The 20,914-nt window shown below is 44.0% G+C and overlaps 2 protein-coding genes across 2 annotated transcripts in view; one reads left to right on the forward strand and one right to left on the reverse strand.

Annotated features, from left to right (window-relative positions):
• The window catches only part of LOC120991121, a 496,450-nt gene that overhangs the window by 378,121 nt on the left and 97,415 nt on the right, over window positions 1–20,914 (reverse strand). The window contains 1 exon segment of the mRNA XM_040420010.1: window positions 3,795–5,374. Coding sequence (XP_040275944.1) covers window positions 3,795–5,374 — 1,580 coding nt within the window.
• The window catches only part of LOC120991123 (zinc finger protein 850-like), a 465,109-nt gene that overhangs the window by 179,192 nt on the left and 265,003 nt on the right, over window positions 1–20,914 (forward strand). The gene's annotated exons all lie outside the window — the stretch shown is intronic.

Here is a 20,914-nt window from a genome sequence, read left to right on the forward strand (position 1 = left end):
CAGTATTTTGCAGATCTGAGAGAGACAGCAGTGTTATTGCTGTGATCTCTGCTTTCCTGTGTCATTACATTAGATAGTTAGTTAGCTTATATACTGTATATAATACAGATAGTTAGTGGGAGATAGTCAGTGTAGGTTAGATAGTGATATAGTGGAGCTGATATGTATGAACAGCAGAACCTACATGCTACATACATAGTGCTGTGATGTCACAAGTTCACAACAATACTTAGTGCACCAATCACTAATAAGTAGTCAGACCTGTTAAAATGTGAAAGTTGTACGTATTGCGCCAAAATATTTGCATCATTAGTGCCAATTTCGCAATCGCGGATATATCTGAGCACTCTATCTGCATATAAAGCTATTGTAATGTTCTGCCATGCCAACCATTTTCTTCAGTCTCAGAAAACTTCTAGCAGCTTTAAAAATGTAGCTATAGTGACCCATGCCTGTATTTCGAGCACATTACACGAATATTACATTGACTATTTTTCGCGATCAAGAAAATAATCTCGAATTCGCGAATATATGACGAATATTCTACTAAATATTGCCCCTGCCGCTCATCACTATTAAGGAGTCCCAACTCACCATAACACGGCGCTCTAAAGAAACGTTAATTTAACCTTGGACTGTTGGAGCTGGTAAGGGGGGGAGTACCCCTATTCTTTTTGTCTTTACGTGTGGAGATGTATCAGAAAAGCAGGTGGGAAATATAAGGAGGGGACAGATTGTGAACGGCCTTATATGTAGTGGTTAGTATTCTAAACTGAATTCACTGGACAATGTGGTAAACCTAATTTTCCACTTCTTTTCCCAAGCCTCCAATCTATCCAGATCCATCTGAGGCAGTATGAGTGAGCTGGATACAGTACCTACAGAATTCAGCATCTGCCTCCATTCATGTTTTGCAGGTAATAAAGATGGAGTTAGGATACATATAAAACACATATATGAGCATCACTTGGTCACTGAAGTCATGTTGGCGTTATTCAGGGGTTAATTAACAGATGTGACATCACAAGCGATTCCCACCACCGATATATCACTCAGCTCCAGTATCTAGATAGGTTTACCATTAAACCACAGGAATGTACATATGGGGTTAATTATCACAGATCACCCTGTCAGATAAATCAGTGATATAGTCATCAGGCCACCAATATCACTCTTTCCACACAGGAGGGTTAGTCTGTAGGAGCAATGAAGGTCACAGCGCTAGGAGAAAGTACACTGCTCAAAAAATAAAGGGAACACAAAAATAACACATCCAAGATCTGAATTAATTAAATATTCTTCTGAAATACTTTGTTCTTTACATAGTTGAATGTGCTGACAACAAAATCACACAAAAATAAAAAAATGGAAATCAAATTTTTCAACCCATGGAGGTCTGGATTTGGAGTCACCCTCAAAATTAAAGTGGAAAAACACACTGCAGGCTGATCCAACTTTGATGTAATGTCCTTAAAACAAGTCAAAATGAGGCTCAATAGTGTGTGTGGCCTCCACGTGCCTCTATGACCTCCCTACAACACCTATGCATGCTCCTGATGAGGTGGCGGACGGTCTCCTGAGGGATCTCCTCCCAGACCTGGACTAAAGCATCTGCCAACTCCTGGACAGTATGTGGTGCAACGTGACGTTGGTGGATAGAGCGAGACATGATGTCCCAGATGTGCTCAATTGGATTCAGGTCTGGGGAACGGGCGGGCCAGTCCATAGCATCAATGCCTTCGTCTTGCAGGAACTGCTGACACACTCCAGCCACATGAGGTCTAGCATTGTCTTGCATTAGGAGGAACCCAGGGCCAACCGCACCAGCATATGGTCTCACAAGGGGTCTGAGGATCTCATCTCGGTACATAATGGCAGTCAGGCTACCTCTGGCGAGCACAGGGAGGGCTGTGCGGCCCTCCAAAGAAATGCCACCCCACACCATTACTGACCCAATGCCAAACCGGTCATGCTGGAACATGTTGCAGGCAGCAGAACGTTCTCCACGGTGTCTCAAGACTCTGTTGCCTCTGTCACAGTGCTCAGTGTGAACCTGCTTTCATCTGTGAAGAGCACAGGGCGCCAGTGGCGAATTTGCCAATCTTGGTGTTCTCTGGCAAATGCCAAACGTCCTGCACGGTGTTGGGCTGTAAGCACAACCCCCACCTGTGGACGTCGGGCCCTCATATCGTCTGTTTCTGACCGTTTGAGCAGACACATGCACATTTGTGGCCTGCTGGAGGTCATTTTGCAGGCCTCTGGCAGTGCTCCTCCTGTTCCTCCTTGCACAAAGGCGGAGGTAGCGGTCCTGCTGCTGGGTTGTTGCCCTCCTACGGCCTCCTCCACGTCTCCTGATGTACTGGCCTGTCTCCTGGTAGCGCCTCCATGCTCTGGACACTACGCTGACAGACACAGCAAACCTTCTTGCCACAGCTCGCATTGATGTGCCATCCTGGATAAGCTGCACTAACTGAGCCACTTGTGTGGGTTGTAGACTCCGTCTCATGCTACCACTAGAGTGAAAGCACCGCCAGCATTCAAAAGTGACCAAAACATCAGCCAGGAAGCATAGGAACTGAGAAGTGGTCTGTGATCACCACCTGAAGAACCACTCCTTTATTGGGGGTGTCTTGCTAATTGCCTATAATTTCCACCTGTTGTCTATCCCATTTGCACAACAGCATGTGAAATTGATTGTCACTCAGTGTTGCTTCCTAAGTGGACAGTTTGATTTCACAGAAGTGTGATTGACTTGGAGTTACATTGTGTTGTTTAAGTGTTCCCTTTATTTTGAGCAGTGTATAATATGAGCAAAAAGACAATGTCTGTCAGTGACAATCGGGACGCTGTCGTGGAGCAAATAGAAGAGTTTATTTTATCTGTAAAAGTTTGAATGAAGATGAAATATTAATATGTCCCCATACATTATAAAACTATTACATGGAGCGTCGTTACTTCTCCCCATGTCACTCTGGACTCTCCCGCAGTGTGGGTGGAGGTGTGAATACAGTGATGAGAAGCAAGGTTCATGGGGGCAGTTCATCTTCACTGCTCTGCAAGTAAACAAGGCTCTTCTTCTCTTCCAAGAAATATAATGTAGTTGTTTGGCTGATCCAGGATAATTCCACCCAGAACATAAATATTCTTATTGGCTTTTAAGCTGGAGATGCACGGTGACATCAGATGATATGTTGCATTATGACACTACATAGAATGACTGTCAATGGGTTCACAACGTAACACACTACATGTCATGACAGTCACATCAATTTCAACACTTGGATTCTTCTTGGTTGCAGGTCATATGTGACTTTTCCATGATAGAACACAATGCAAGTCATGGTCAACTACAACTTGTGCAGTTTGGCAGGTATTTCTACTGCCAAATCTCAGCTCTAAAATAGCTGCATGACAGCAAGCTGCAGACACGTTTTGAGACTGTTCTGAGACTCGCAGCATGTGATACTTGTTGCCATATAGCCCGAAACTTAACTTATGTGAATAAGATGGATTTAAAATGCTATTTTGCTCTTATCGCATTTGCCAAATCTAAAAAATAATATAGTTTCTCTTGATCTGCTAAGTTTAAGAATTTTTGTTCCTTCTTACAAAACATTAAAAAAAATAAAAAAAATATCAAAATGGCTTCTCTTCTGTGTGACTTCTCTGATGTCTAACAAGACATGATTTATGTGTAAAACAATTCCCACATTCTGTACATGAATATGGCTTTTCTCCTGTGTGACCTCTCTCATGTGTAACAAGATATGATCTCTTTGTAAAACATTTCCCACATTCTGAACATGAATATGGCTTCTCTCCTGTGTGACTTCTCTCATGTGTAACAAGATATGATCTCTTTGTAAAACATTTCTCACATTCTGAACATGAATATGGCTTCTCTCCTGTGTGACTTCTCTCATGTGTAACAAGATATGATCTCTTTGTAAAACATTTCCCACATTCTGAACATGAATATGGCTTCTCTCCTGTGTGACTTCTCTCATGTGTAACAAGATCTGTTTTTTGTGTAAAACATTTCCCACATTCTGAACATGAATATGGCTTCTCTCCTGTGTGACTAGTCCTATGTCTAACAAGATTTGATTTATCTGTAAAACATTTCCCACATTCTGAACACGAATATGGTTTCTCTCCTGTGTGAATTCTCTTATGCTGAATAAGATTTGATGTTTTTGTAAAACATTTCCCACATTCTGAACATGAATATGGGTTCTCTCCTGTGTGACTTCTCTCATGTGTAACAAGATATTGTCTATTTGTAAAACATTTCCCACATTCTGAACAGGAATATGGCTTCTCTCCTGTGTGACTTCTCTCATGTGTAACAAGATATTGTCTCTTTGTAAAACATTTCCCACATTCTGAACATGAATATGGCTTCTCTCCTGTGTGACTTCTCTCATGTGTAACAAGATATGATCTCTTTGTAAAACATTTCCCACATTCTGAACATGAATATGGCTTCTCTCCTGTGTGACTTCTCTCATGTATAACAAGATCTGTTTTTTGTGTAAAACATTTCCCACATTCTGAACATGAATATGGCTTCTCTCCTGTGTGACTAGTCCTATGTCTAACAAGATTTGATTTATCTGTAAAACATTTCCCACATTCTGAACACGAATATGGTTTCTCTCCTGTGTGAATTCTCTTATGCTGAATAAGATATGATGTTTTTGTAAAACATTTCCCACATTCTGAACAGGAATATGGCTTCTCTCCTGTGTGACTTCTCTCATGTGTAACAAGATATTGTCTCTTTGTAAAACATTTCCCACATTCTGAACATGAATATGGCTTCTCTCCTGTGTGACTTCTCTCATGTCTATCAAGATCTGTTTTTTGTGTAAAACATTTCCCACATTCTGAACATGAATATGGCTTCTCTCCTGTGTGACTAGTCCTATGTCTAACAAGATTTGATTTATCTGTAAAACATTTCCCACATTCTGAACACGAATATGGTTTCTCTCCTGTGTGAATTCTCTTATGCTGAATAAGATATGATGTTTTTGTAAAACATTTCCCACATTCTGAACAGGAATATGGCTTCTCTCCTGTGTGACTTCTCTCATGTGTAACAAGATATTGTCTCTTTGTAAAACATTTCCCACATTCTGAACATGAATATGGCTTCTCTCCTGTGTGACTTCTCTCATGTCTATCAAGATCTGTTTTTTGTGTAAAACATTTCCCACATTCTGAACATGAATATGGCTTCTCTCCTGTGTGACTAGTCCTATGTCTAACAAGATTTGATTTATCTGTAAAACATTTACCACATTCTGAACACGAATAAGGTTTCTCTCCTGTGTGAATTCTCTTATGTTGAACAAGACTCGATTTTTTTGTAAAACATTTTCCACATTCTAAACAGGAGTATAGCTGCTCTGCTGTGTGAATTCTTCTGTGTGTAGAAAGTCTTGATTCTTCTATAAACTGTTTACCACCCTGAAACTTTTTATCCCCTTTCTGACCTGTATTTTTGGTAACAATCTGTAATTGGTCAGGGGAAGGTCCCTCATGATGAGGGGGATTATATAATAGATCTGTACTTTGAAGTCCTGGGTGTACACTAAGGGTAATGAGGTTTTCTCCTGAGGTGCGCTGCATGATGTCTTCAGCTTCTTCTTTAAAATTTAGTGATAATACAGCCTTAATATTTTTACTGGAATGCTCTGTGAAAAAAAAAAAAAACATTAGAATTTGTGATAATTTTTCAAACTATTCAGTGGACAAACCTAGAACATTACTATTAGGCTGTAATTGGATATATGGTATAAACGTATAAACCAGCTCTGCCTCTAATGCCACCAGATGTAAAGTAGCTATCCTATAAGTTAATGTCCAACTTTTTAAACAGGTCTTGAGGCGTGACTTGGATAATGATTATGTCAGCATCATTAATGGTCCTTTTAGTGTACCTGCTGCTGAAAAACACACACTGCTCAGTAAAAGATGCAGTTTGCCTGGTTCTGGTGTGAGAGATCCTCCTTCCTCCAGCAGCAGGTTCAGTGTGTAATTACACCTCCTAATTCCTTCTGCTCTTATTTTACTGCAGCCTGGACTAAGCTTGTATGAGACAGCAGCAGCGGGGGAGGAGGTACACTGAAAGGAGCATGTTACTTAAGGAACAGATGGATGCTGGGAAGGTACAGAAACAAAAATGGAAAATCGCTATGACCTCAAAGGGCTAAGAATCTGATCATCTGAGAATCTGATCATGACCACCATCTATATTTAGAAAAATAGCTTTACCATGAGGTAAAGCACACATCTCAGTCTTAAATCACGGACATGACAATTCGGTCTATATAGCCTAATGGCCGCACAGACACCAGATCTCAGGTTTATAGACCTCTTCAGGATGCAGTGGAATAGACAGAGTAAGGGTCATCAATCAGAACCTATAATAAAGGTTTCCTGCACTTTGTTGGGTCAATTACACTAAGAATTCAAGATGTTCTAAGGGGAACGAGGGTCCTATCAAGAATTAAGAAGGTGGAGCTAATGAAGTGTCCTGTGAGTGCAGGTAATCATCACTGAGACGTCTGTGGTCTGTACAATAATCACATGTGACATCGGAGCTTCCTAATAATCATGGAGACTGGAGTGCACTGAAAGGAAGCCAAACACAGAACCAAACATCTTTAACCACTTAATGACTAAGCTAGTTGTCATTAAATTAACAATCTTTTTTTTTTTTTTTTCATTGTTATATTCCAAGACCTAAAACTTTTATATTTTTGTCTGTGGCTGTATGAGGACTTATGTTTCACTACTCCTACCAAAACTACAGAAAAAGTAAAATTTTTATATGACTTATATTTTGTGACATGAGTTGTATTTGTCAATGGAATCATTTACTTGTAATCTATTATTTAGCTTTAATTATTTTTATTTCTTGAAAGAACATAAAAAGCCCCAGCAGGACTTCCGATTCCGGCGCCACCATGGAAGGCGTCATGTGCTAGGAGCTCCGTCCCCTGTAGCACCACAAAGTGCATTATCCCCTAAAAACTGATTGCTCCAACACTACAAACAGTCAGGAAAATGTATTTGAATAGCCGATCACCGGTTTATAGACCGATTCGTAATACCCATGGGGAGAAAATCTCAAAGAAATCCTGCAAAGCTCTGCAAGGTGCGAACAGAAGCCAAAATAGCGGCGCAAATAGAAGAAGACGGAGGCTCGCAAGCCCCGGTCATAATGGACTCAGAAAACCCTACTCCAGATATGGAGGGGGATAGGGTGGACATAGACTATAAATATCTAGCTGTGCAAGTTGTTGCCCGCATTCTACCTGACCTCCAGGAAGCTCCTCCACAGTGTCACAGTCCTTTTCGGCCCTGCAATCCGAGGTCACACAACATACCACACGCCTCGACGAGTTGGAGGCCAGAGTGGCAGCAGTTAAAGCTAAGAACAAGTCAGCCCATGCTCACCTCACCAAAGCCCTGGCTGAAAATGCCAGACTCTGGAGCAAGATAGATGACCTCGAAAACCACTCAAGGCGGAGTAATCTCGGCATAGTTGGCCTCCCAGAGAGTATCCCAGCCAGAGATCTCACCGCCATCTATGAGTATGAACTACCAGAGGCCCTGGGACTATTGACTCGTTGTAAGGTGGAAAGGGCACATAGGGTGGGCCAATGCGTCCCACCTGAAACCAACAATAGACAGAATAGACCATCTGCGACATCAGCTCATGGTAACAGAACACGTCAAGTTATTGTAAAGTATCTAGTTTATTCGGACAAAGCAGCTATATTGCGAGCTTACAAGCAGGGAGGTGGTGTGACACTGCAAGGCCACCGAATTCTATTATTTGAAAACTTTTCTGCTAAGGTGACTCACCGCAGACGTGCTTTCGCCCCTATTTGCTCCACACGCTTTAAAAACCAAACCCGCTTCTCTTTATTATTTCCCGCCACCTTAAAAATATTCCATCCAGATGGGTCAACAACCTTCGTCGATCCAGAAGAGGCCACCCACGTCCTGATGGGATCCCGCCAAGGAATCAGAACACTCCTGGCTCGCACCTATACAGAAGAAACCTCGACAACTCTTCAAAAAGAGGAGTGATAGGATGGCCGCAAGCACTGACCAGATGCCCTCCGCCCAGAAACGAGGATCTCCTACTCCTGGTCTTCAGAATTAATGAACAGCAACACGTTCCTGAGGAAGATAAGTATTCCGCTTCATATTTACATGCTGGGGGTTTGTTGCTGTTATTATGTTGAGAGTATAACCTGAAAATTGTGATTGAAAGCGGACACTAGGTGGGAAACCGTTAATTGAACTTTTATGTTTGGTCTTGATTTTGCCTATACACCCGATGGTGCCTGCGCTGATGGCAGGCGCTGCAAAGACCCGCCAACGGAAAAGTCAGCATTTGAGTTAGGCCCTAACACCTCCCAGTGAGATATTGATAGAGCCGAAGGGGGCTTTATGTCTTATTATTTTTACTAGATATTTTTTTTCTTTTTCTTTTACCATTCTACTTAGTACTTTACACGGTTATGCTTTGTGGAAGCTTATGGGTGGGGTCACTCATGTTATGGTTATATTTAATGTTCCTTCTGCTAGAAAAAATTGAAGTCTGATATAATAGTGCCAGTAGAGATCTTTCTACTTTCGAAGGTTGCAGAGAATGCTTCTACCATTAGCAACCTATCATTGTTACAGGTTAGAGTTAGGGGAGTTGAGGGGATACATTACGCTCTCTGTTCTGACGGGGTGGATTAGTTCAGCGCAACAAAGGTTTCCCTAATGACTAGTCCTTTGAAGATAGCATCTTGGAATAAAGGGTTTAAGGTCCCCTAACAAACGTATGATGGTCCTGAAACATCTTAGGCGTTTGAAAGTGGACATTGCCCTCCTACAGGTGACTCATATTTTAGAAAGTGATTTCTTCCGCATGAAACATCTCTGGGTGGGGGAAGTATATGGTTCAGAGGCTGTGGGTAAAAAAGGAGTACTTACACTGCTGCGGCGTGGTCTCCCTTACACCGTGCTAACACACAACCATGACGATGTGGGGAGGATCTCACATCTACATCTGACCTCTCCAGGTGGTGATATTAGCATATATAAAATTTATGGCCCTAATGAGCCTAATGTGGAATTTTTCGTCACCCTTAGAGGGCATTATCCCGGGATCCTCTCGAAATGAGAATATAGGAGGCGACCAGAATGCAGTGGTTAGCCAGGAGGAGGACAGAAGAAGGGGGTGGGATGGGGAATAAGCAGGGAACTAAAGATATGAGACTGGCCCATCTTATCAGAGATGCAGACTTAGTTGACACATGGCGACTATTCAACCCTGAGGGTAGGGAGTACACGCGTTTCTCGCATATCCATTTTTTATGATCATGCCTATACTACATCTTAATTAATAGGAGGAGTATCGTGTGCTTCTCAGAGCCAAAAATAGAAAATATGGTTATCTCTGATCATTTACCGGTCTCGATAATGCTCCAGGAGTATATACCTAAGGGAGAAGACTTCCTTGGGCGATTTCCCTCTAACTTGATCAATGATGAGGACTTCCGGGACCTTCCTTGAGACTGGTGGCTAGAGTATAAACATGATAACGAGGAGATGTCTAATCCTCAACTAATATGGGATGCGGGAAAGGTGGTACTCCGAGAAAGAATAATGGCCTACATGTACAATAGGAGACGCTCAGTCAAACTGAAGCTCGCCCAGTTGAGCGACACTCTGAAAGATGCTTACACCGCTTTCCAGAATTGCCCATCTCCTTCCTTGCAGAAACGGTGGCAACAAGATAATGTAGAATATGAGATATGGCTTCAACAATGGGAAATCACAATCACAGTGGGAAGCATATTTATTTCGCTATGGAAATAAAGCAGGTAGTCTACTAACCAGATTAGCCAAGGGACAGAGACCCTCGACCAATATACCAACCCTTAGAGATAGACACGGAGGGGTGAGCTCTCACCCGAAAGAAACAAATAAAATCCTGAGAGACTTTTAAAACACTCTGTACGGATCTCCTCTGAAACCAGTAGAGGGAGTAGATGACTGGTTGAAAGACATCCCACTACCAACACTATCAGAACTAGACAGGGAATCACTTAACGCCCCAATTACCACAGAAGACGTCACTAAAGCCATTAAACATTGGGTAAGGCTCCTGGACCCGATGGTGATACAGGGGAATTCTTTTGCATATTATCCCAGGACATAGCCCCAACGCTCTCCCAAATATACACAGGATTTATGCATGGTACAGGTATACAAACTGAAACAAATACGGCACATATAAAGGTTTTTGCCAAAACCTGGTAAAAGACCCTACATTAGCAGCATCATATCGCCCAATCTCATTGATCAATGTCGACCTTAAGATAGCATCTAAAATACTAACTGACAGACTGGCACTCATATTGCCGAGGTTGAAAGCCCCAGCACAAGTAGGCTTTGTACAAGGAAGGGCTGCAGTTACAAACATTCATAAGGTTCTGACAGTCCTAGACGAGGTGAAGATGCGCCCTGCGATTCATCCATCCCCATCCCCTAATTTGTTCTACTCTTCCAAAAAAAAGAGCCTTCGAATTTGCCCTTATGCTTGTCACTATAGTGGCGTGACAGTGGGTGGCCTACAAATTTTTTATTGATGTTTTTTATATGCTCCCATATCCTGATTTTAAGTTCACGCTTTGTCCTTCCTATGTAGATCTTCCCACATGGACATCTTATATGGTAGATGACCCCCTTCGAGTGGCAAGTTAAATGGTTTTTAATCTTATATGTATTATTGTCAGTGGTGATTTCTTTAATAATTTCTTTTTGTCTTGAGGCTAGACAAGCCTTACACGTTCTGCATGGAAAAAAATCCCTGTTTATCTTCAGGTACACTCAGTTTCTTCCTATTTCCATCCTTATTGGTTCTGATAGATGGAGCTATCATATTCCCCAAGTTTTTTGACTTCCTGAAGATGAATTTAGGTGCCATGGGTAATTTCTCCCCAATGATTTTGTCATGTTTAAGAATATCCCAGTGTTTTTTTAAAATTTGTCTGAATTGGAATATTTTTCCATGGTACTGAGTGATTATCGGTATGTTGAAATCAGGATTTTCTTGTGTTTTGTTATATACATTATTATATATATACATTCTTCTTGCTAGTCTCTTTATTCTTTTGTATGAGTGATTTTCGCTCTGATTTTCGCTCTATCTTTAGAACCTCCTGTTTAATTTTATCTAATTCAATGACATTATATCCCTCAAATTTTTTACTTAGATTGTCTGCCTCCTGTTCAAATTGTTCGCTTAGTGTACAATTCCTTCTCAGGCGAATATATTGGCTGCGTGGGATGTTGGTAAGCCAGACCGGAAGGTGACAACTGTCCAGGGAGATAAAACTGTTGCTGTCTGTAGGCTTGGAGTATGTCTGAGTTACTATTTTATTTCTTTGAATTTTGATCGTTAGGTCTAGGAAGTTTACTTCTTGAGTGCTATAGGTGGGCATGAATTGCAAATAAAATTCATTTTTATTAATATTCTTTAAAAACTTTTTTAGTGACGGTTCACCCCCTTTCCATATAAAAACAATATCATCAATAAATCTCCGCCAGAGGACCAGATCCGCGCAGAGTGTGCCACCGGGGAAGATGGTGGACAAATCATTGAGCAGGCACCACGGCTAAATGCGAGGGAACCGTGACCACCCCCCCCCCCCGTGTCGGCGATCGCCGCAAGCCGCAGGTCAATTCAGACCTGCGGTTTGCAGCTTTTATCTGGTGCGGCGGCGGTGGTCGGCGGTGCCATCGGCTCCCCATGGGGCTGTGGGGGGGAGCCGATGGCATGGAAGGCAGCGCGATGACTAAGGAAGGCATCGCGCTGCCTTCCGGTGACGATCCTGTGAGATCCAGCCCCCTGGATCTCACAGGCCGGAAGCTGTATGAGTAATACACACTGTATTACTCATACAGCCAATGCATTCCAATAAAGAAGTATTGGAATGCATTGTAAAGGATTAGACCCCCAAAAGTTCAAGTCCCAAAGTGGGACAAAAAATAAAGTGGAAAAAAAAGGTGAAAAAATAACGTTTTCCCCCCAAAAAATTAAAAGTTTCAAGTAAAAATAAACAAAAACGTCATTTTCCCCAAATAAAGTAAAAACAAATTGTTAAAAAATAGGGGGGAAAAAAAGTATACATATTAGGTATCGCCGTGTCCGTATCGAATCGGCTCTATAAACATATCACATGACCTAACCCCTCAGATGAACACCGTAAAAAATAAAAACTGTGCTAAATAAACTATTTTTTTGTCCCCTTACATCACAAAAAGTACAACAGCAAGCGATCAAAAAGGCGTTTGCCCACCAAAATAGTACCAATCTAACCGTCACCTCATCCCGCAAAAAATTTGCCTCTACCGGAGACAATCGGCCAAAAAATAAAAAAAAACTATGGCTCAGAATATGGAGACACTAAAACATCTTTTTTTTTTTTTTTTTTTTAAAAAGCTGTTATTGTGTAAAACTTACATAAATAAATAAAAAAGTATACATATTTGGTATCGCCGCGTTCGTATCGACCGGCTCTATAAAAATATCTCATGACCTAACCCCTCAGATGAGTAAAAAATAAAACCTGTGCTAAATAAACCATTTTTTGTCACCTTACATCACAAAAAGTGTAAAAGCAAGCGATCAAAAAGTCACACGCACCCCAAAATAGTGCCAATAAAACGGTCATCTCCTCCCGCAAAAATCATACCCTACCCAAAGTAATCGCCCAAAAACTGAAAAAATTATGGCTCTCAGACTATGGAAACACTAAAACATGATTTTTTTTGCTTCAAAAAAGAAATCATTGTGTAAAACTTACATAAATAAAAAAAATTATACATATTAGGTATTGCCGCATCTGTGACAACCTGGTCTATAAAAATATCACATGATCTAAACTGTCAGATGAATGTTGTAAATAACAAAAAATAAAAACTGCCAAAACAGCTATTTCTTGTTATCTTGCCTCACAAAAAGTGTAATATAGAGCTACCAAAAATCATATGTACCCTAAACTAGTACCAACAATACTGCCACCCTATCCCGTAGTTTCTAAAATGGGGTTACTTTTTTGGAGTTTCTACTCTAGGGGTGCATCAGGGGGGCTTCAAATGGGACATGGTGTCAAAAAAAACCAGTCCAGCAAAATCTGCCTTCCAAAAACCATATGGCATTCCTTTCCTTCTGCGCCCTGCCGTGTGCCCGTACAGCTGTTTACGACCACATATGGGGTGTTTCTGTAAACTACAGAATCAGGGCCATAAATATTGAGTTTGGTTTTGCTGTTAACCCTTGCTTTGTAACTGGAAAAAAATTATTAAAATGGAAAATCTGCCAAAAAAGTGAAATTTTGAAATTGTATCTCTATTTTCCATTAATTCTTGTGGAACACCTGAAGGGTTAACAAAGTTAGTAAAATCAGCTTTGAATACCTTGAGGAGTGTAGTTTAAAGATTGGGGTCATTTTTGGGTGGTTTCTATTATGTAAGCCTCGCAAAGTGACTTCAGACCTGAACTGGTCCCTAAAAATTAGGTTTTTGAAAATTTCTGAAAAATTTCAAGATTTGCTTCTAGACTTCTAAGCCTTGTAACATCCCCAAAAAATAAAATATCATTCCCAAAATGATCCAAACATGAAGTAGACATATGGGGAATGTAAAGTAATAACTATTTTTGGAGGTATTACTATGTATTATAGAAGTAGAGAAATTGAAACTTGAAAATTTGCTATTCCTAGGACGGAACTCAATACCAGAAAATTTTAACGCAAGTGTGAAAAGTACCCTAAATTACGCTTTTTGATCACTTGTTATTACGTTTTTTCGGTGGCGACTGAGAATAAATTTGCAATTCTATCATATATTTTTTTACGGCGTTCACCGTAGTTGATAATTTACAGGATATTTATATAGTCCGGGTCGTCACGGACGCGGCAGTACCAAACATATAGGGGAGATTTTCTTTTGCAATTTTTTTTAAAATTAAAAAGCGTATTTTCAATGGAAAAAAGCATATTTTGTTACTGTAATTTTTTTTATTTAATACATTTTTTTTTTTTCACTTAATAGTCCCACAAGGGGACTATAACAGACAATTTTCAGATTGATTTTAAAATGCAATGCATTATCCCTATATTTCACAGCATTTTAATGTCTGCTATACTGACACTGACCAGCAGGTTGCCCCAGAGAGGCACAGCCTGCTGGAAACTACTCAAGGCAGGCTTGGGGCCTTCATAAGACCCCAGCCTGCCTTTACACACATCGGCACCCCACAATCGCATTTGCAGGGTCCCCATGGGAGACAGAGGAAGTTCGCTCCCTCTGTCAGTGCTTTACATGCAGCGGGCGCCATTGCCCATGGCATGTAAAGCGTTAAACTGTCCGGATCGGCACTCCTGTCGGTCCGGGCTGTTAGATCAGGACCCCGGCTCTCATGTAAGAGCTGGGTCCCCGCTTCCCTGTGAAAAAGCGGCGGCCCAGTCTAAGGCCCCTTAGTGAACACCGTAATAAGCCGTATAAGTGGTCATTAAGGGGTTAAAGAAGTAACTGTCACATTCTGTCTAAGGGGATGGGGCAACAAAGAGCGGAAGTCATGTGGTCGGCAGATGTCAGCTGGATAAGGGAAACCCTTCATAATGTAATGGTCCAATTAAAGAGCAGCGCAGCAGCCGGTGATCAGATTCTCCTCCTGCCCTGAAAGCACCAAGGAAAGAATCTGAAGTCACTTTCACCATTCATGATTCCATACCTGTGGTGACATCTCCTGGAATGTCCTCTTCCACCTCACTCTTACACGGGGGATCGCCCATCATCCTCTCTTCTTCATCCTCCACTTTAATATCAGTCAGATCTTCCCCCTGATTTATCATCTGTAACAATTCAGCACAATACAGCAGACAGGTGGGAAATCTAACAGATCCACAATCTATGAGCTAACTATGACTGCAAGACCCTCCTATATAGATGTGTATAGGGCTCAGCTCCATCTACCTGAGGGTTCTCTGGGACCTTCTCCTCTGGACAGTCCTGGGAATACAAAGGACGGGGACATCTCTCGGGGGGATTTCTCCTCCTGGATCCATCTGTGGAGACACAAGAATACAGTGACTGAATACATGGCCTCCTGTAGATCTGTCTATAGATCAGACACTTCTTTCAGCTCCTTCACTTCTAGGTTTAGTTATCGTGGAAAATAACAATATTCTGTTCCTCACCACCTGTGCTGAGATGCCCTAAGCATCTGAAAAGGAGCAATGGTAGAATAATCAGTATCTGAAGAATCACATTACATCATGTGGGTGGCCAAGTGCATGTGCGTGCCACTTACCTGGGGGACAGACAGCACTATGGGAAGAAGACAGGAACAGGTCATTGCATCCGTCAAGGGAGACCTTCAAGGCTTTTTCACCCAATTGAATCCCCAGGCACAAGCCACAACTACCCTAGACACCCGCCTCTCTAATGTTGAGTAGACCCTTCTCTAGAATGAACCCTGAACAAAGATCTACTTCAAATTGATGATTAGGAAAAGAGACGTCGTTGTAATAATATCAGATTGTGTGTAATCCCTTCTACTAATGAGCTGCGTTCTGCAGTGACTACAATTTTTAATACTGTTCTATCCAGACCAGCGGCAGTGGGAATTTACTTAGAGTTCATTGTGTCATGGACCCAAAATGCCCTGATAATTCTACATCCAGAGATGTTCTTTGTAGAGTGCACATCCCCAGAGAAAAAGGAGATTTTGCAACAGGCCTGGAGACGGGGGCCAACCTCATTTGCAGGTGCAAGATTTATTTATTGCCAGATGCACCCTGTCAATGAGACATCTTATTAAACCTCTACTACAGTCACCAAAGCTGGAGGAACATACCGATGGGGCCACCCATTCCATCTCATTATCCGCAAAAATGGAACCTCTTTTGTCTTTCATTCCCCAGAACAAGCTTAGGATTTGGCGCACTTCTTGCAATTTTATTACATGACACGGAGGCTCCTATTGCTATCTCTTTCTTTACTAAAATTATATAGCAGCAAAGAACAAACATATCCATCAAAATGGAAACCATGGCAACCAACTCCTCCCCACTGTGCCAGTATAACAGTCCTGGTCTCTGTCAACTCCTCTTTCTTTGCTGCTCTTCTCACAGATAAGTACATTTTCTCTCTTATTTCTGTGGGCAGAGCTTTACTTATTGTACAATTGTATTATTATATTGATTGTCATTATATCGCTAGTGGGTTCTTGTAGGTTGCCTACGGTGTGTGGGGTTTTTTCTCTCCCACCCCCCTTTTATTTTTGGGGCTTATTCGTTTTTTCTCCTGAGGTATTTTTTCCCATAGGTATCCTCTTTTACTCAAGCATCGTTTATTTTACCTTATCTCCCCTTGTTCGGCCATTTCGCCGCTTCCGCTGTGGTTTTTGCCACTCACATCCCCTCTGGTCTGCTCTGTTTGTCTCCTCTCCTTGGCGGCCGAGATCTCGCGGGATTTCGGCCGCCATTTCCCCAGTCAGGCATCCGGCGTTTTCGCGCTTTTCTCCGCTGTCTCCTCTCTGCGCATGGCGAGATCTCGCGGTACTTTGTGAGATTTCGGCCGTTTCCCCTCAGAGAGCTGCCGGAGTCTTCCTGCGTCCTGCTCGTGCGGTATTGTCCCGCATTGCCTGTTATTATTGCTGGGGGTTTCGATTATAGTTAGTTAACTCTTGCTGGGTACATTAGGCGCAGTTTAGTATTGCTTATATTGTCACCATGTCCAAGGACAACATGCGTGGGGATCAGTCTGCCCCTGAGATTATGGAAATGTCTGCTAATGCACAAGATTCAGGTGCCATGTCTGTGGATGCACAGACTTCAGCGATCCAGCGCTCTGTGGCTGCAGCAATCCAGGCTGCTACGGGCTCTATGTCCTCAGCCATATCTAGCTCTATTTCTGAGGCCCTTATGGCTGGCCCTTCCTCCTCCAAACATACGGGGTCCCAACCCTCTGATAACTTATTATCTGCCTCCAGAACCATTATGACTGGTGGAAATGTAGCCACCCAGGATGGCGCGCCCCGTTCGCGCAAGAGAGCCTATGCCCGCCAGGCAGAAAAGGCGAGGCAATGGAAATGCGCCAGAGCGCAGCCTGATAGTGTTTCGGGTTCTGAACTCGACTCAGATGAGGAGGCTCAGTATCGCTCTGTTGAGTTTGAGGACTTGGAGGAGGACGATCTTTTGGATTCTGACCCTCCGGGTCCATCCTCAAGATCTGTCGCGCCACGGTCCGCTTCCATTGAGGTTCCTTTGGAATCCTCCGCGATTTTGGACCCTGCGGGTGAACCCCTATTTGACCCTGATGCATTACATCACCCCAGGTCTGCAGAGTGGCTCCCGTCCTCACATGTGGCAAAATATCTGGAAGCCCGAGTGCGTCAACCCCTTTCTAAGGAGGCGCGCAATAAGTTGAAGGCTGAGTGCCCCAGACCTATTATCCCCAAGGTCTGCGAAACGCCTATAGTTGACCCGAAAATGTGTAAATTTCTTTCTAAATCGGGCTGGAACCCAAAGAAGGGCCTTGAGTCGGCCTTGAAGTCCTGTCAGGACAAGCTTTTGGACCTATTGGGTCCACTGACAAAAAATTTCGAATTGGCTGAGACAGCCAGAACCCAGAATACGCTGGTAGATCCGGAGGAGCTCCGGGGATGGGTTCAGCGTGCCGTGTGCCTCACTGGCAATGTTAATACTTCGCTCTCTAGAGAGAGGCGGAAAGCAATTCTTTTCAAGATTGAGCCCAAGCTCTCTAATTTAGCCCTGACGGAGGCAGGTAAAGAGGCCCAGGGATTACTATTCGGGGATTCCTTCATAAAGGATCTGTCACGATTTGTAGGAGCCTTCACTGCCCTTGACAAGGCTCAGACGCCGATGAAACGCGTCTTCCAGGGACGGGTCTCTAACAGGGCCGGCAGCTCTAGGGGCCGCCTGTCCGGCCGTTCATACCATCAGACCCGTGGTTCGGGTCGAGGCTCCTTCCCATATCGTTCCTCCACCCAGGAGTTCCGGCAGCCGCCCGCCTTCTTCCCCACCCGAGGATCTTCATGGCGTTCCCGTGGAGCCAGAGGTTCATCTTCCCGTCGGCCTTTTGGTAAGTCGACTTCCAGCATCTTCTTTGATTCCTTGGGTAGGGGGCAGGCTCCGTCTTTTTTCCCATGTTTGGTCAACCATCACTGCCGACCCATGGGTTCTTTCTACTGTTCGGGGGTTCCACATAAATCTGATTTGCTCTCAGGTCCAGATTCCTCCGCCTCATCCTACAGTTCTCCCGGCCTCAGCGCGTCGGCTGTTACACCAGGAGTTGACAGCGCTATGCCAGAAGGGTGCCATAGAGCGGGCTCCCGCTTCCACGGAAGGTATTATCAGCAGTATGTTCCTAGTGGCCAAAAAAGGAGGCCAGATGCGACCCGTGATCAACCTCCGGGCTCTAAACGCCTTCGTGCAATACCGGCACTTCAAGATGGAGGGCATACACCTCCTCAGGGATTTGCTGCTCCAGGGGGACTGGATGGTCAAATTGGACCTGAAAGATGCCTATCTGACAGTACCGGTTAAATATCCACGGCAAAAAACTTTTTGGAGTGCCGTGGATATTTAACCTATATTGTCTAAACCACTCTCACAGGCACCCACACTGGACCCAAGGTGTGCAGAGTACATATTTATTCAATTATCTGACAGTACCGGTGGCCGAGTCATCCAGGGATCTACTTCGTTTCCTCTGGGGTCCGGAGGTGTGGAGGTTCACTTGTCTGCCTTTCGGACTTTCTTCGGCCCCTTGGTGCTTCACCAAGCTTCTGCGGCCAGTCATTTCCTGTCTCCGCAGTCGAGGGATTCGCCTGATTATTTATCTGGATGATATTCTCATCATGGCCCAGTCCCCTTCCGTCCTACTTTCTCATCTGCGGTGTTCCATGGACCTTTTGTCGAGTTTGGGGTTTCTTCTCAATTTGGAGAAGTCGTCTCTTACTCCGGCCCAGTCCATAGAATTCTTGGGCTTCACAATCAATTCATCCACGGAGACTCTCAGTCTCCCACCCTCCAAGGTACGAGCCATCCGCAAAGAGCTCCTTCACACCCTCTCTCTTCCACAAGTCTCCGTACGTCACCTGGCCCGGATCATAGGCCTCCTCTCTTCGTCCATCCAGGCAGTGTTCCCAGCTCCTCTACATTACCGGGGCATGCAGCGGCTCAAGATTGCCCACCTCCAGTCGGGAGCATCCTACGCGTATTTGATCACCTTGGACGAAGACACCAGAGACGAGTTGACGTGGTGGATCCACAACCTGGAGGTGTGGAACGGGAAGGCGATTTTTCGCCCTCCTCCGGATATCACAATAGAGTCGGATGCCAGCCTTCTAGGCTGGGGAGCTTACTGCAACGGAGTGACTACCGGAGGTCGCTGGTCAGTGGAGGAGTCTGGTCTCCACATCAACGCCTTGGAGTTGCTGGTGGGGTCTTTTGCAGTTCGCAGTTTTGCGAACGACCTGGCCAAAGTTTGCATCAGACTGCGGATGGACAACATCTCTGCGGTCAGGTATGTCAATGCCATGGGAGGCACGCATTCTATGACCTTATCCCACCTGGCGCGGGATTTCTGGACGTTCTGCCTTGCCAGAGAGATCACGGTGTCGGCGGAATATATTCCGGGCCTCCACAATACCCATGCAGACTGGAGCTCGCGTTTTCTGTCGGATTCCAGCGATTGAAGATTAGACAGCGCGGTCTTCTCGTCCATATCCTCTCGTTGGGGTCCTTTCTGTTTAGACCTCTTCGCGTCTCGTCTGAACACCCAACTTCCGCGGTTTTACAGCTGGCATCCGGATCCAGAGGCAGAGGCGGTAGATGCATTTCTACAGGATTGGTCCAGCCACATTTCTTACGCCTTCCCTCCATTTGCACTGATTCCTCGTGTCTTAACTCTAACCCGCCATCAGGGCGCGGAACTCGTCCTTATAGTCCCGTTTTCGACCACCCAGTCGTGGTTCCCTCAACTTCTGGAGTGTCTAATCCAATGCCCTCTACTTCTTCCGGTTTTCCCGGACCTCTTGTTAGATCCATCAGGTCAGGGGCACCCTCTCGTCCTCGAAGGCTCTCTCCATCTTCTGGCGTGCAGAATTTCAGGGAACCCTGGGACGTCGCTGGAATTTCGGACTCAGCTAGACGCCTATTGGACGAGGCTTGGGCTCCTGGAACCAGACGGTCTTATCGGTCAGCCTGGAGATTTTGGGCTGATTGGTGCCTGGCTGGGCACCTGGATCCCGTATCAGCTCCTGTGACTGATGTGCTCCAGTTTCTTACTTCACTTTTTGAGAAAGGTAAGGCTTACCGTACCATCAACTTGTACCGTTCTGCCATTTCTGCTTTTCACCACGGGTTTGGGGGGTGCCCGGCAGGTCAGCATCCTCTAGTTTGCCATCTTCTCAGAGGTTCCCGTCTCTCCCAGACCTCGTTTTTCCTCTACGTGGGATGTCTCCTCTGTATTATCCCTTTTTTCCTCATGGCCTTCAAATACCGACCTTTCTCTTCGCCAGCTTTCAGCTAAATTGGTTTCTTTATTTTGCTTAATCTCCTGCAAGAGGGTGTCTGATGTCCGCGCTTTGGATTATGACGCTCGTTCCTTCACTCCGGTTGGGGTCGTGTTTAACATCACACGACGCACAAAGACTAATATCCGGTCCGTTTCTTATCCGTGTTTTCCGGATTCTCCTGCCCTCTGCCCGGTGGCTTGCCTCCCGGAGTATGAGGTACGTACTCTCCCTCATCGCTCTCCTGCTTGTTCCCAGCTTTTTCTGTCGTATCGGCGCCCT

The sequence above is a fragment of the Bufo bufo genome, chromosome 2 (assembly GCF_905171765.1).
Source record: "Bufo bufo chromosome 2, aBufBuf1.1, whole genome shotgun sequence".
Taxonomy (NCBI): domain Eukaryota; kingdom Metazoa; phylum Chordata; class Amphibia; order Anura; family Bufonidae; genus Bufo; species Bufo bufo.